The 16545-nt window shown below is 57.3% G+C and overlaps 2 protein-coding genes across 2 annotated transcripts; one reads left to right on the plus strand and one right to left on the minus strand.

The window, feature by feature from the left end:
* Window positions 1–1179: 1179 nt before the first annotated feature.
* Window positions 1180–6568, plus strand: PLCD4 (phospholipase C delta 4; the record flags this gene model as incomplete). The annotated part of the gene is made up of 15 exons (XM_079539142.1): window positions 1180–1204; window positions 1331–1489; window positions 2009–2237; window positions 2467–2596; window positions 2747–2978; window positions 3268–3469; window positions 3730–3874; window positions 4322–4474; window positions 4617–4757; window positions 4853–5009; window positions 5338–5454; window positions 5725–5903; window positions 6004–6139; window positions 6214–6363; window positions 6462–6568. 15 exons carry the CDS (start codon window positions 1180–1182, stop codon window positions 6566–6568), a joined length of 2262 nt encoding a protein of 753 aa, XP_079395268.1.
* Window positions 6569–7362: 794 nt separating this feature from the next.
* ZNF142 (zinc finger protein 142) lies at window positions 7363–16461 on the minus strand (the record flags this gene model as incomplete). The annotated part of the gene is made up of 8 exons (XM_079538951.1): window positions 7363–7872; window positions 8248–8353; window positions 8987–12203; window positions 12850–13027; window positions 13276–14088; window positions 14496–14750; window positions 14994–15614; window positions 16182–16461. The coding sequence occupies 8 exons, from the start codon at window positions 16459–16461 to the stop codon at window positions 7373–7375; spliced, it is 5970 nt and encodes a 1989-aa protein (XP_079395077.1). The 3' UTR covers window positions 7363–7372.
* Window positions 16462–16545: the final 84 nt, after the last annotated feature.

The following is a 16545-nucleotide window of genomic DNA, read 5'->3' on the forward strand; positions in this document are numbered from 1 at the left end:
GGTCCTGCTGTGCAATCGCAGGGTCTCATTGCAATGGGAAAGGTTTGCTGTACTGCGTGCGAGGCAGCCCCTGCTGCCCTGGTTGGGGATGGGCTGCATACCTTTGGGCCGTGCCTCCCTACGCATCTCTCTGGCACAAAGTAGGGGCTCACAATGTGAGATATTCATTTAGTTCCAAAACCTCAACTCTACTACTGGGCCAGCAGCCAGCAAGCAGCCCCCTGCACGCTGCCCCCGTTACCTGTGTGACCAAGCGCTGAGCTCAGCCCTGTTGGTGGCACCATGCCGCTTCCTGTCCCAGTGTCTCCTCAGCCTTGACACCTCCCCTCCACCCCGGCTTCCCAGAAGCAAGCCTGGCCCCATCCAGACCCTGCGCTTGCACAGGTCTGGCAGCTGAGCTTGGCAGCTGCCTGCGCGCTGACGGCACCCGCTATTCCCAGCCCCAAAGTGCTGGTGCTGTGCTGAGTCAGGGGCCTGGGGTACAGCCAGCACTCTGTGCCCCTCGCCCTGAGTGGGACCCCAGCCTGTGACAGGGCTTCCCCTGCACCCACATCCCTGCCTACCAGCTGCACTATCTGGTCCTTGAGGACTGCTCAAGCATCCGGCGATGAGCACATCCAGCAATTTATCTCTGGTCTAATTAAAGTCTTAACAGCCTCATCAAGGACTTATTGTCAGTTCGGTTGCATTTATAGTCCCGCGTGTCCCTGCTCGCTCCAGCAGTGCTGATGTTCTGCTCCCATCCCCAGGGCCCTGCAGTGCTGAGGTACCATGGGTCACCAACCCAAGCTCCTCACTGCTACCTCCAAACATGGTGCAAGGCTGTCCCCCAGCTCTGGGGCTCTCCTGGGCTCCCTGTTTTGCCAGCTCCCAGGGTGAGGGAGAGCTCAGATCCCCTCCCAGCTCTGAGGCTGCTCTCACAAGTTTTTCCATTTCCCCCCCACACCTTTCAAGCTCTGTCTTCCCGGTAGAACAATTAATATTTCATAAGAACAATGGGATGAACTTGACACTTAACAAGAGGGTGAGCCGGCAGGAGGTACAGGCAGGTGTGCTCACACTAGGGCACATGCATACATCACCCGCGGGTGCTGGGGACAGACACCCCAGCAGTGGGTAGGCCTGCTGCACAGTCCTCTCTTCCCTCCCCAGCAGTGCCAACACGGAGGAGGCAGAGCCATGGCATCGCTGCTGTGCAACGCCCGTGAGTGTCCCAGCAGAGGGGTGCGTGCGGCAGGGCGCTGGGTGGAGTCCATTCCTCCTTCATCCTAGGTCCCAGAGGCTGGAGGGAGTGAGGTCCCCCCGGCCATGCAGCCCGCTCTGCCCCCAGGCATCCAGCTCACAGAAACACTGGAGAAGATGCAGCAAGGGACGCTGATGCGTAAAGTCAAATCCAAGAGCTGGAAGAAGCAGAGGTACTTCAAGCTGCAGGATGACTGCATGACCATCTGGTACCAGTCCAAGAGGACAGGCAAAATTGAGTCTGCTTGTGAGTACAGCTGTGGTGTGTTGTCCGTGCAGGTCGTTAGTAGGATTCAGAATGAACAGCAGGGTGAAAGTATGAAGATTCCTGAAACTGTGCTTGCAGAGAGTGCTGAGATTCAGGAGAGGCACTGTTTGTGTCAGGCTCTTCTCATCCACATCTCTCTGGATGAGTGGTGGGTGGGTAGTTCAGTGGGGGAGTGCGGAGATGGGTGGAGGAGTGAATGGATGGATGGATGAATAGCTCCATGGATGGATGGGTGGATGGATGGATGCATGGATACATAGATGAGTAGCTGCACAAGTAGGTGGGTGAGTGGGTGGGTGGATGGATGGATGGATGGATGGATGGATGGATGGATGGATGGATGGATGGATGGATGGATGGATAGGTCCATGAGTGGGTGTGTGGACGGTTGGATGGCTGAGCAGAAGAGATGTTTGGAAGGACAGATGCCTGTGGGCAGTGCCCCCTGCCCTGTGGTCCTTGTCCCCCACAGACAGACCTCCCCTCCCTCTGCCCCAGTCTCCATCAGCGATGTGGAGACAGTGCGGGAAGGGCACCAGTCAGAGGTGTTGCAGAGCCTGGCTGAGGAGTTCCCCCCTGAGCGCTGCTTCACCATTGTGTTCTACGGGCGTCGGGGCAATCTTGACCTCATTGCTGGCACAGAGGAAGAGGCGCAGTGCTGGGTCCAGGGCCTGCGCCAGCTCATTGAAGTAGCCACCAGCATGGACCAGAGGGAGAGAATAGACCAATATCCTTCCCATGGGCGCTGCACCGCCCTTCCCATTCTGTCCTCCCCCCACCACCTGTCTCCCCCAAGCCCTGCATCTCCAGCCTTGTCCTAGCGTGTAATTTTATGGGTATCACTGTCTGTATGAGGGAAGGGGAGCCTGTACCAAAAGGAAAAGATCTGACGCTCCCCCACTCCAGCTCTCTTACCCAAGACCCTTTCCCTTAACATCTGTCCCGGCTTCTTGCACATGGATTCGTGACTGGTTCCAGAAAGCTGACAAGAATAAGGACGGGCGCATGAACTTCAAGGAGGTGCAGCGTCTCCTCAAGATGATGAACGTAGACATGAATGAGGACCATGCCCTGCGACTCTTCCAGGTAAGCACCACACCTTAAGGCAGGATGGGCTGGAGCTGGCTGCACAACGCTTCCCTTCCTTCCTCCCTTCCTTGTGCCTTCCACTGGTAGTGGTGACCCATCGTGGGCTAGGCACCCCACACTGTTGATGCTGAGTGAGCTTCCTTGCAGGCTGCCGACAAGTCAGAGTCAGGGACGCTGGAAGGGGAAGAGTTTGTGCTCTTCTACAAAGCCCTCACGGAGCGCAAGGAGGTGCAGAGCCTCTTCCAGGAGTTCTCTGAGGACGGGAAGAAGCTGACGCTTCTGGAGCTGGTGGATTTCCTGCGGCAGGAGCAGCTGGAGGAGGAGGGCACGGAGGAGCTCGCTATGGAGCTCATTGACAAATATGAGCCCTCGGAGACTGGTGAGAGCCTGGAAAATAGCTGTGCTCTGCACTGGAGAGAGGACTGGGCATAGGCAAAGGGCTCACTGCTGCCCTGGTGTGGTCTGGCTGCAGTTCTCCCTTTGTTTGGTCCATTCTTCTGAAACAGTTTGGCCAGCCATGGGGTGTGAGCTTTGGCTTTGGGGCCCACCTCCCCAGGGCTACCTCCATTATTCTTAACGCTCCAGCCTAGCCCAGGATGCCAGGAACTACTAGCAGTCTTATTTGCTCCTACTCCATCCCCCTCGTCCCTGACTTTGGTTGCTCACAGCTAGGGCTCGCCACGCGCTGAGTGCTGATGGGTTCCTCATGTACCTCTGCTCCCCGGAGGGCTCCATCTTCAATCCTCAGCACCGGGCTCTGTGGCAGGACATGACCCAGCCTCTCTGCCACTACTTCATCTCCTCCTCTCACAACACCTACCTGATAGAGGACCAGATCCGGGGTCAGAGCAGCATCGAAGGCTACATCAGGTAATGGGCTGCTCCCTCTCACTCGCCCCCAGCACCACCAGTGGCATGGCTGTGCCCAGGAGGAGGGTCCCTTTTGGAGATGCTAAGCCCAATTTTTCCTTTCCTGAATCCATCCATTTTTCCCTCCCTCCATCCATCCCTAAATGGATGTCCTCACCCTGGCGCATATCCCCTGATCCCGCAGGGGTGATACCACAGCCGGAGGGAGGGCTGGGGGATAGTGCCCTGGCTGGGGTACTGGGATGACTGCCCACCCATAGGGCTCTGAAACGGGGCTGCCGCTGCCTGGAGGTGGATTGCTGGGACGGGCCGAACGGGGAACCCATAGTGTACCACGGCCACACCTTCACCTCCAAGATCCCCTTCAGGGAGGTGGTGAGCACCTTGGGGAAGTACGCCTTCCAGGTAGGGCACTGGGTGGCCCTCAGTGCAGTTGGGGTGAGGGGCAGCGATGGGGCAGTGGTGGTGAGGATGGTGGCTGTGTCCATGCCCTGGGGACATCACCGAGGGACTGATCTGTAGCCTTGTGCTGTGCTATACAGGATCTGGGAGCTGATCCGATGGAGTGCAGGGGTGAGAGGAAGTAAAGGGGGGTCCTAGGGGCACTGAGGTGGTGGAGGGGGGTGAGTGAAGGTCTCATGGGGATCCAAGGACATGGTGAGCTCCTTTATGGTATTGAGCATGCATCTGAGAGCTGGCAGCTGTGCCCACTTCACCAAAGCTGTGCTGTAGCCATGCAGCTGAGCTGTGCTATCCCTCGCAGCCCCACAGAGGTCGCTGCTGTTGCCCTGTCCCCCCACACTTCTTCTCACCCCAGCGTCAGGGGGGACAGAAGCACTCATTGTTCCCCAGGCTTCCGAATTCCCAGTGATCCTGTCCCTGGAGAACCACTGCAGCATGGAGCAGCAGGAGGTGCTGGCCCAACAGCTGAAGGACATTCTGGGGGAGCAGCTCCTCACCGCCACCACCGACGGGCGCGTCCCCACCCAGCTCCCATCCCCGGAGGTAAGGGGCAGAGCAGGGTGAGGAGGTGGCTCTGCTGTCTCCCACCATCTTCCTCCTGGCAGCAGGGACAGCGCAGTGTCATAAGGAGGAGAGGGGAGCCCAGCACCCCAGGGTCCACACCTCTGTATCCCTGACCCCACAGGAGCTGAAGCACAAGATCCTGCTGAAGGGGAAGAAGATCGGTCGGCTGGAGGACACACTGGATGGGCCAGGGGATGAGGCACCCGATGTGTCTGATGATGACAATGGGGCAGAGGCAGAGGAGGAGAAGCGGAGGATGAAGGTGGGTGGCCTGGGATGGGGACTCGGCACCCTGTGGGCTTCCCTGCCTGGTCCATGCTGCAGAGCTGGTGGTGCTGACACAGCTCTGCTTTACAGAAGGACAGGGAGAGCCTGGCACAGGCGTTGTCTGACTGCGTTGTCTACTGCAAGAATGTGTCCTTCCGGGGTTTCCAAGAGGCCCGCAACCACTCCCGGCCTTCTGAAATCTCCTCGCTCTCTGAGGCAAAGGCCAGGAAGCTCATCCGGGATGCAGGTGAGGTGGAAGGGGCAGCAGCGTGTGGGGAGCTGGCTAGGGTGGAGGGCAGGTGTCTTCTGGGTGTAGGGCAAGAGCCTTCAGACATGGGGCTTCCTTCTGGTTTCAAGAAAATTGGCCATAAGTGGGGTACTTGGGGCTGGCAGGGAAGTTGGGTTTTGTTGGGTTAGAAAGTGAGGCAGGAGACCTGGGCTACTTGGAGGGGAGAGAGGGGAGAATAGGTGTGTGGAGGGAAGGGTTGAAGGATGGCTGGTAGGGAGATGGGTGGTTGGGCAGGCAATGCATGTGGCAGTGCAGACCAAAGGATGACCACACGCTCCATCCCTAGGGAATGAGTTTGTCCGGCACAACACCTGGCAGCTGACACGCATCTACCCCAGTGGGATGCGGACAGACTCCTCCAATTACAGCCCCCAGGAGATGTGGAACGCAGGATGTCAGATTGGTATGGGATGTGTAAATCAGGGCTCTGGGCTGGGGAGATGCCCTGGGTCCCATATGAAGTGGCACCATCAGTGGCATTGGTACCAACTGGTGCCAGCTCTGGCTGTAGCTCTTGCCCTGGCCCAGGGACACCTGACATCAGTACCTTGTGCCCTGTGTGTCCTTGCATCTCTGGCTGTGGGGACAGGCTGGTTCTTGCCTGCAAAGCAAGGTATAGGGTCTCCAAGTTGCCCTGTGCCTTGCTGAACCAATTCTTGGCCACCTCCCCCAGTGGCCCTGAACTTCCAAACAGCTGGCATGGAGATGGACCTGTGCGATGGGCTGTTCAGCCAGAATGGCCACTGTGGCTACGTGCTTAAACCGCCCTTCATGAGAGATGAAGGGACTCTCTTCAACCCCAGTGATCCCAGCACTTGGCAGGGCCCCGGCCCCGTCACCTTGACGATCCAGGTATGGGCTGAGGGGGGATGCTGGGGAGCTGCATCATTGTGCTGGGGCTCTGCCTGTCCCAGCTGGTCAGAGAGCCATCCTGCATATTCCTTCTGCACAGGTGATCAGCGGGCAGCAGCTGCCCAAAGTGGCCAACAGCAAGGATGGAGCCATCATCGACCCTCTGGTACGTGTGGAGATCCATGGGGTGCCCGCAGACCAGGCACACCAGGAGACCAAGTACATCGAGAACAACGGTGAGCCTGCGTTACGGGGACCCGCTGTGCCTGTCCTGCCCTGTCACCCACCAATGCCTGCTCTCCCTTACCAGGGTTTAACCCCCACTGGGACGAGACCCTTCAGTTCCAGCTTCACGTGCCCCAGCTGGCCCTTGTCCGCTTTGTGGTGGAGGATTATGACAAGACCTCCAGGAACGATTTCGTGGGACAGTTCACCCTGGCCTTTGCCAACATCAAACCTGGTGAGCGATTGCTGCAGTTATGCAGGGAGATGCTGAGGGGCTCAATTAGGTGCTAGGGAGTGGGGTGATCAGCCACGACCTTGCTGTCCCCTCTGCAGGATACCGCCACATCCATCTCCTCTCCAAGGATGGCACCAGCATCCCACCCTCTTCGCTCTTTGTCCACATCCGCATCACCGAGCCGCCTGGCCCTGAGCAAGACTGAACCACGGTGCCAGCGGAACCCGGATAGAAGCCATAGGGCTGACCTGGTTTTGGCCCGTGCAGTTGTGGCCACAGAGCTGACCATGCCACCCTGTAGTCAAATCTGTTTGTGTAGTCTCTGTGTTATTGTTGCTGCTGTGTCCCCTTTTCAGTGATCTCTGGGGGTTGGGAAAAGGCAGTGATGTCTCCATGCCAGGTTTGGGATGCTGCCTACTGCCCTCCCTTCCCAGGCACTTGTATGGGGGTGTGTTGGTGTGTGTCCCTCCACGTATGGCTGGACGTGGATACAAAGAGGAGGAGAGCTGGTGCATGGGGCTGGTCCCCAAAGCCAGAGGAGCACAGCTGGAGCACAGCAAACTTCAGGCAGAGCTGGGAGAGGAGCCGGAACTCACTGCCTCCTGACCCAACAGAGCCAGTCAGAGCCCCTTGGCCTACATAGCCAGAGTGGTGCTCCTGCCCAGTGCCACGTTACTTACCCTTGCTATGTCCTTTCTATGTAAACAACCTAATAAATTGTTCAGTGACAGGCAGTGAGCAGTCTGGGTACAGGGGTGTTCGGTACAGGGAGTGGGTTTTGTGATTTCTCCCTGCAGACAATGCCCTTTGCTGTATAAACCTGCTTCCATGCTGGAGTTGTCCCACAGTTCCCAGCACCCCGGTCCTCAGTGCAGCTAGGAGAACCCCAAACAGCCTGAAGAAACAGAATCAAAAGGAGCCAAGAGATTCCTTTTATACAGCCACATATATTACATCCCATATACATATATGCCTATACACACGCATACATCTCTGCAGCTGCCAGGACTCACTGGGAGATGCCGTCCTTCTCTGTGAGGCACTCTCCCTCCTGCTGCGGAGCCGGTGGCCCCGTAGCTGGGCTCTCCTTCTGCACAGCATGGAGGTGGACGGTGGGCGTGCTGGGGTCTTTGCCCACCCCCTGGCTGGGGTCGCCAGCCCCGCACTCAGGGTGGTGCCGCTGGATGTGTTTGATGACCTGGAACTTCTGCTTGGCCTTGTAGGGGCAGTAGCGGCAGAAGAAGGGATGCTCGTTGGTGTGGGTGAGGTAATGGTGCCGCAGGCCTGCCGCCCAGCGGAAAGCCCGCCCACAGGCGTTGCAGACGTATGGCTTCTCCTCGCTGTGTTTCTTCAGGTGGGTCTTGAGGAGGAAGCGGGTCTTGAAGGCCTTTCCGCACTGCTCGCAGATGAAGGAACGCGCGTCCCGGTGTCGTGTCTCTTTGTGCACCCGCAGTGCGTCCGCCCGGTTGGTGCGGTACTCACACTCGTCACAGCGGTACGGCTTCAGCCCTGTGGCAATGGGGGTAGTGCTGGAGTCAAGGGGATGGTGTCTGTCTCCCACAGCCCTTCCATGGAGTCTCAACATCCCCATAATGGTCCAAGGACCCTTCCTACACACTATCCTTGGCGCTAATGCCTACTCCCCTGCAGGCCCCCTAGAGCTCCCTCATTTCCAAGGGCTCTAGGGTCTGTGTCACCCCACTTTCCTTCTCATCATCTTTGCAGCACTGGAGTGCAGACCAAGGCATCCCCAATCCATCAGCATGCTGGGACATACTGAACAGTGTCTATCGTGTCTCACATGGGAAATGTGGAGTTGGGTTTATGCAGCCCCATGGCCCTCCCCTGCCTGCAGTGCTGGAGGTGCCCCGTGGCCACACTCACCTGTGTGCTTTGTCATGTGGTACTTGAGCTGATTCACCCACTTGCACTTGTAGCCGCAGTCTGGACAGAGGTATTTGCGCTCCTCCTTGTGGATCCGCATGTGGTACTGGACAGAGGAATATGGGGCACAGTCAGGACAAGGCTATGCCACCTGCCTGAGGGGCGTGCAGGGCCCTGTGATGTGTGGGGCTTGGGAGCAAGTCTGACATCTCTGCAATTGTGAGCGACCAGGAGGGCTGTTTGGTAGCCTGATCCACAGAAGGGTCAGGATCAGACCCTGCTGCTGCTGAGCACACTCTGTCTCAGGACATAGGATTTTCTTCGTAGTTTGGTATTTAGGGCACAGCTCAAGCTGAAAACAGACCAGCAGAGCTAGCCCTGCACAGAGTGCATCACAGCAGCCTCACCCAGGTGACCCCAAAGGGCTCCAGCTCAGCCATCAAAAAAGTCAATACCTCTTCTAGTAAAGACAGGCCATTTTCCTTCCATTACCCCATGCCTGACTCTCTTGTTCTAGGAAAAGCCCTTTAGTGTGAGAGGATGATAATCACCTATGAATCGGAGAAGAACATGCAGCTGCTGTCCCCCAGTATCACATTGCTTTGCATTAGCACCATCTGCTTGCCCATTCCCATATGAAACTCAGGAAAGAACAGAGAGGACAATACTTCCCCTTGTGAGTTTCTTCATCCCCAAACCCCGATGTATCTCCCAAGCCATCCCCAAGCAGGATGCTCACCTTGAGACGTGAGGGGTCGGCACAGGTGTACTTGCAGAGGTGGCACTTGTAGGGCTTCTCACCTGTGTGGATGCGGATGTGCCAGGTGATCTTCTGCCTGTTCTTAGTGGTGTACTCACAGTCGGAGCACTTGTAGATGCGTGTGCCCCCGTGGCCCTTCATGTGCTGGTCGAAGACAAGCTGATGGCGGCAGGCGAAGTCGCAGAAGGGGCACTGCAGGGGTTTGTCCTGGGGGGTGGCCGGCTCGTGGCTCTCCACATAATGCCGTACCAGCTGCTGCCGCTCCTTAGCAGCGAAGCTGCACAGCTCGCAGCGGTGGCTGAAATGCTGCTTCTTGTGCTCCTCCAGAGCATCTCGGCTGGGAAAGCTCTCCTTGCACGTGCCACACTCCAGGTGCGGGTGCTGCTTTTGCACGTGGCACTTGAGCGTGGCCTCGCTGTGGCACACGAAGCCGCACTGTGGGCAGCCGTAGGACACCTTCTGCTCGTGCCGCCGCAGGACGTGCTGCTTGAGGGCCGTCTCAGAGCTGAACCGCGCCTCGCAGCGGGAGCAGCCGAAGTTGAGCTCGCCGCGGTGGCAGCTGTTGACGTGGCGGGTGATGTCATTCTGCAGGTAGCTGCTGTAGTCGCACAGCGGGCAGAAGTGGGTGGGTGTCTTCTCATGCACCCGCAGGCGGTGGATGCGCAGCTTGGAGTTGGTGCCGAAGGTCTGGCTGCAGATGCCGCAGGCGATGCGGCCCACGCCGGTGTGCAGGGACTGGTGGGCCTCCAGGCGGTACCGCCTCGTGGTGCTGAACTCACAATAGAGGCACTTGTGAGGCTTCACCCCCTCGTGCTTGATGCGCACGTGCTGCCGCAGGCAGCGGGCCTGCTTGCAGGTGAACTCACACTGGCGGCACTGTAGCTGCGGCCGCTTGCTGTAGTGCTTGCGGTGCAACTTGCGGTGCAGTCGCAGGGCTTTGGCCACTTTGGAGGTGAAGGGGCAGGAGGCACAGCGGAACTCTCCCAGTGTCACGCAGCCCCTCTTCTTGTGCGTCTTCATGGCCCGCTCCTGGTGGCAAGTGAAAGGGCAAGTGGGGCAGGAGAAACGCCTCTGTTTGGGCAGTGCTGCTTTTGGGGGGGCTGCATCTAGCACAGGGTCACCGGGCTGCCCCATCTCAGCGCTGGCTGTGTGCCCCCCCGGGAGCTGGGTGCTGTGGGGTCTGTCCTCCTCGGGATGCAGGAGGTGCTTCTCAGCACAGTGGTTCTTCAGGGCCCGCTGAGAGCGAAAGGCTTCAGGACACAGTGAGCACCAGAACTGCTCCAGGCTCCGGCAGCCATCCTCCACGTGGGAGGTGATGGTGGAGACCCGGGAGCACACGAAGGAGCAGGCATTGCAGCGCAGCTTCCCACCCTCCAGCCGATATTTCTCAGAGGGTTTCCCAACCTGCAAGGGACACTCAGTTCTGCTTGCCTCAGCTCCATCCCCTTGCTGTGAGGGCTCTTCTGCCATCTCTGCACTGTCATCAGAGAGAGACTTCTCAGGGGAAGGACAGCCTGACACATGTTCCCCAGCAAAGAGACCATCCGACTCCTGCATTTTATCAGGCATCATTTCGGCTTCCCAGGGGGACTCAGGATGTCCAGGCTCCTCCATGCCTCCCCTGTCGCTCTCTGCTGTTTCTGCACCATTATCACCCAGCTGCTCAGTAGGACAGTGCGACCCAGCTGCCTCCACAACAGCTGGTTTGAGGACCTTGTTCTTCTTCAGGAGGACTGGGCATTTTTTGAGGAGGTGGGTGTTGAGTCCCCTTTGCTGCTTAAAGCTGGCACCACACTCGCGGCACACAAGTGGGGTGCGGTGACTCTGGCAGCTGGCTTTAGAGTGCAGTGACATGGACTTCTCCTTCCGTGTGATGTAAGAGCATTTTTCACACTTAAAGATCTGACTTTCTGACTGCACCACCAGCATCTGGACCCTTCCCTCCAACACCAGTGTCTCTGCCTGCTCCTTGTCCTGCTTCCGCAGCGCCTTCAGCACCGACTCTGAATTGCTTCTGGTGTCATCGCTGGAGGTGGCTGCATCCCCTGGGACAGGTGGATGGCTCTGCTCAGCTGTCTTCAGCACACTGAGCCAGGCCTCTGGTGGTTCACCTTGGCTGGTCTCTCTCATCTCTGGGCCTGCATCCAGCTTGCTGTGGTCTGAACACGACCTCTCAAGGTGGCCTATGGCCTCTCTTGCAGTGTCATTTACCTGGCTGGCACCTGCTGCTGCGCTGTCCTCCAGCCTCAACATCTCATCCTTGTGTACATCCGCCCCCTCTTTTTTATAGTCTGGGATGTCTTTGAGCGCATTGTCATTGTCCTCCAAGCCAAGGTCATCTTGGGAGCCCAGCATCTCGTAGGCGGCAGGAGGTTGCTTGCAGGACAGCATTTCCATGCTCTCCGGCTGTGCCATGCAGGCATCTCCAGTCAAATGTTCCAAGATGGGATCAGATGAGACATTTACTGTCTCCAAGTGCAACATGCAGCTCTCTGCCACATCCTCAGAAGCGATGAGCTCAGCTGGGCCCGCAGCAGTGTCACTCTGCATGCTGTCATCAGTCATGCAGCTCTGCTCCCCCTTGCCCACAGCTGTCTGAACCTTACTGCTGCCCTCGGGTGGAGCAGCATCCTGCCCCAGAAGGGGCACCATGGACGCTTGCTGGCAGCCCTCTTCCCCCTGGGACTCCGGCTGGGATGGCTTCACTTTTGCCCACTGCTCTTTGCTAGAGAAGAGGGAGCTGGCATCCACTCGCAGGGCTGCTCCAAGCTCGTAGCCAAAGACAGACTCGGATGAGCTGATCTCCAGCTCCTTGCTGGCATAGTTTTCCAGCCAGTCCTTGTCACCAGGCACATAACCGTGAATCTTGCGCTTGTGGAAGAAGAGGCTGGTGTTGCTGAAGGTACAGTAAGAGCAAAGTGCGCAGCGAAACTCCTTTTGCTTGGTGTGCTTGCAGTTCTCGTGGTTCAGCAACGCCTGCTTGTACTTGGTCTGGTAGGCACAGTACTGGCACTGGAAGATGGGCACTTGGTAGTTCTGTGAGTGCTTTGCCTGCATGTGCTTCTGCAGCTCATACTTGCGCTTGCAAGCGAAGCCGCACACCTCGCAGATGAGACTTTTGCCTTGGTGCCGCAGCTTGTGGCTGCTCAGCTGGTCAGCACGGTGGCACCGGTACGAGCACTGGTTGCACTGGTACCTGTGGGGAAAACAGAACTGGTCAGGCAGTGTGGGGAACCAGAACAGGCTGAACCCTGTCAGACATACGGAGCTCTGCTTCCCCATCTCAGACACCTGGGGAAGGGGTGCTCTTAGGTTTGCTGGGTCTGACCTTTGCAATTTGGGCTGCTCAAACCACAAGCCATTCCTCTCTGTTGCATCCCTTGGCGCCGCTGGTGCTTTATATCCCCAACCTGGGGATGGGAGATAGAGTCTCTGGGTATCCCAGTAAGCGACCCTGTCACTCCTGACAAACGCTTCACAGCAGAAGCACCTCCAGCATCTGTGGAGGCAGACTGGACCCACAGGATACTAAGGTGATAGTGCAGAAGTGAAAACATTTTTTGGCGGAGTCCTGCACAAGCCCAAACTGGCCTTGGCACAAAAACATAAGCAGAATGCAAGAACCCAGATTTAGAGTTGGACTAATGTAATGATGGCACTGAGGCACCTGAGATACCTTTGCCTCCACTGCACTATGCTGACAACAATCTGCAAGCTCAAAGACTGCATTTACTGTGTGTCACACAGAACGGGCAGTAGTTGCAGCCCAGAGCAGCAGACTCCTGTAGCAGGATCTGGGAAGCCCTAACAATGTTGCCAGCCAACCAGCCTAGGAGTAGTACCGAAGATCACCGGTGTGTTTGCGCATGTGAACGTTCAAGTAGTGCTTCCACTTGGTGATGTATCCACACTCAGTGCACATGAAGTTCTTGTCATTGGAATGGGTCAGCATGTGCTTGGACAGGTAGCTCACATCACGGCACGTGAAGTCACACAGCTCACACTTGTGAGGCTTCTCTCCTACAGAGGAAAGAGAAATGTTCTCAGTACAGTAATCAGATATGGCAGCCTCCCCTGAGGGTAACCAGCTCAGCAGGAGCTTGAGATAACAGCAGGGATGGGGACACAATGTGACTTCAGCCAGGGGCTGGTGGGTGGCAGAGCCATCGATGGGACCCAGGAATCCTGACCCAGCCCTCCCTGACCTCCAGGACCAGCACAAACCCATGTCCCAGCTCAGCTCCAGATGCCCCGCAGCAGGCACTCACCTGTGTGCAACAGCATGTGCCGGATGAGCACCCTCTTGTGCGCGGTAGCGAAGGCACACTCAGTGCACTTGTGGATCTTCTCGTTGGCGTGCATTTTGCCCACGTGGTCATGATATTCCACAGGGTTGAAGGTGGCATAGGGACAGAAGCTGCACTGGAGCTGCTCACTGCCTGGGTGCCCCTGCTTCTTATGCTTCCGGAAGACATGCTTGTTGGAGCAGATGAAATCACATTGCTGGCAGTGGAAGGCATAGTGGGTTTTCCGGTGAGCCTCCATGGCCTCAGCAGTGCCGAAGAGCAGTGAGCAGGCATGATACTTGCACTCCACTGCCTTGATGCCGTGAGCATCCTTGAGATGACGGACAAACTCCTTCCTGTCCTCCGCACAGTAGTCGCAGCCCCCTTGGAAGCAGCTCAGCCTCTTGGGCTCAGCTTTGTGAGACTTCAAGTGCTCTTTGAGGGCCTGGCTGAGGCGAAACTTCTCCTTGCAGACAGGGCAAGAGTAGACATCGGAGTAGAAGTTGGAAATGTCCTCGTGCATACTGGCCATGTGGCGGTTGAGGGCATTCTTCTCCACCGAGCTGTAGTGGCAGAGCGGGCAGCGGTGCGCCTTCTCACCTGTCTCCCGCATCATGTGGATTTTCAGCTTGCTTTTACTGGTGAAGTACTTGTGGCAGTTGGGGCACTGCAGGCTGGGGTCAGGGTAGTGCAGGTGGAGGTGCTCCACCAAGTGCGTCCGCTTCTTGAAGCACCGCTTGCATTCGGGGCACATGTGGGTTTTGTAGATGTATTCTGAGCCCTCTGCAACATCTCCTGTGAGAGCAAAGGAAGTGCCATCAGCAAGAAAGAGAATGGACACAAGCACAGGCAGATGTTCCTTCCCTGACCCTGCTGTGTTGGGGCACAGGCTTATCATGTACAGTCATGCAGCAGCCAGGTACCCACAGAGACCATCCCCATCCTGAGCTACCAGAATGGTTCAGATGGGATCTTTCTAGCTCAACACTTAGAAAAGTGATCCAGTACAGCCTAAATCAGACTTGCTTGTATGTCCCCCAAAGCCAAGCAAACCCCTCAGTTTCAGCAACAGGAGAAAAAGAATGCACCTAATGGGCAAATAGGCTGCTGGATGGCATAGGACCTCTTGGCCCCACTATGCTGTACTACTTGCTCATAAGCAATAGGCCCAAGCATCTCTCAGCACAGACTCACAATCATACCTTTGAAGTGCTGAGCCCAGGTCACCTTGGCTTTGTCAGCAGCCTCCTTCCTGTTCTCTTTGGCCTCGCCCTCACAGGGGCTCTCTCCATCCTCCTCCAGTGAATTGTCCTCATCACTCTCTGAATCCTCTTCTCCGGCAGATACTTTCAGCTCCTCCAAGGAGCCCTCCCCAATGCCTGAGGGATTTGCTAGCCCTGTTTCTTCCGAGGTAGTTTCCCAGTCAGGGTGGCAATTCTCTGCCTTCTTCTGCCCTTCTGTGTCAGAGAGGAAAGACAAGAGACCATGATGCTGCAGGGGGAAAAGCAGCCACCCCCCCTAACCCATACACATAAAAAAAATCTCCTGGCTCTCTAGGACACCTTGCTCCTGGACCACTTGGCTCTCCAGCCCTTCAGCAGCACAGCTTTGCCCTCATTCCCCACAGCTTTAACTCCAAACCCAGCCCCTGCAACACCCACAGGCTCCTGACCCAGCTTGAGTCTCTAACTCAGCTATACCTGATGGCAGAATGCAGAGCTGTTTGAGGGAAGCTGAGCTGGGAATGCTGCTCATCACAGATGTCTCCACGACGTGGCTCTTCCTATGCTGCCAGAAGAGCTTGGCATTAGCTGTGACAAAATCACAATGCCCACAGTGGAAGGGGAAGTGGGTGCGGTGGTGCTGCTCCATGGCTGGGCGGCTGGGGAACAGCAAGGGGCAGGCTCGGTAGGTGCAGGACACAGGGGAAGTCCCATGCAGGAGACGTAGGTGGCTGCGCAGCTGCTTGCGGTCCTCTGTGACAAAGCAGCAGCCCTTCTCAGGGCAGGGCAGAGTTCCCTGTGGGCCACGGTGGGTCCTGAAGTGCTCCTTGAGCTCACCAGGCTGTGCAAATGCCTCCTGGCAGATGGGGCACAGCAGACATTCAAGAGCTGAACCCTCTGGCACGCTCGCTACTGGTGGTTCTGAGCCCCCTGGCTCATTCTGGCCCTTACTGGTGGGTGCTGGCAGCACTCCAGGTAGCCGCAAGTGCTCTGGTGGTGGTAGTAGCAGGCACTCATGCTGGGACAGCAAGGAAGCCTCCTGGAAGCTCTGGCCACACCTCTCGCAGAAATACAACTCCACCACTTTGACCAGCACCTCTGCACAGAGCAAGGATGATCGTGAGAAAGGGCTTTTGCCAGGCCCAGAGCTTGGGACTGGTGGTTCAGTTCCAGCTCTGAACAAGAACAATAAAATTACATTGTCATGCATTACAGCTTTGAGAACAACAGTTCTCCCCCTGCCCTGGGAATCCCATGCCACACAGTCTCACTGCAGGAGGAGCATCATCGTGCAGGTGACCACACTGAGTGGGTCTGCCCCTTTGCACATCTGAGGCACAGGCAATGTTGCTTGGCCTTCTGTCTAGCAGGATGCCCCAGGTAGGCAGCATGCTGGCGGATGCAGCAGGATGGAGATCTCCACCTTCATCCTCTCAAAGGCTCAGAGCAACCCCACAGCCTTCTCCAAGGCTCCCTGGGCCAGTCTTCCCCACCTTGTGCCAGATCCATAGTGAGCGGCAGCATCTGCTCATGATGCACAGTGGCTCACTGACACAAGGGCACCGTGACATCCCCGGGTGCTGACCAGAAGGAACAGAGCCAGCTGACCTCCCGTCCCACTGCTCGGCACCGAAGTGTCCATGCCCCCCACCCCACACCCAGTACCGGTTCCATTGGCCGTGTTGCTCAGAGTCACGTTGCCAGCCACAGCCTCGATGAAGATTTCTACGTTACTTCCTTCAGCCGCAGCCCCTTCCCCAGGCAATGACGCCTCTGCCAGCACCAACTCCTGGCTCACGGGCAGCGGGGCAACCCCAACCGTGGCAGTAGGGCTTCCAACCGCCCCTGCCGCTCCCACTGCCCCCGGGGAGGGCAGGAGCAGCTCAGAACACAAGGCTTCCATCTCCTCGCTTACAGCCAGAGGTGCAGCCACTTCTGCGCTCATTGCCCCTTAGTCAGAGCCGGGGCATGGGGGTTCCCTGGCTCTGGAAGAGAAGAACGAGATCGAATTACGAGGGATTCCGGAGGG

This window comes from Tetrao urogallus, assembly GCF_951394365.1.
Source record: "Tetrao urogallus genome assembly, chromosome: 8".
Classification (NCBI taxonomy): Eukaryota; Metazoa; Chordata; class Aves; order Galliformes; family Phasianidae; genus Tetrao; species Tetrao urogallus.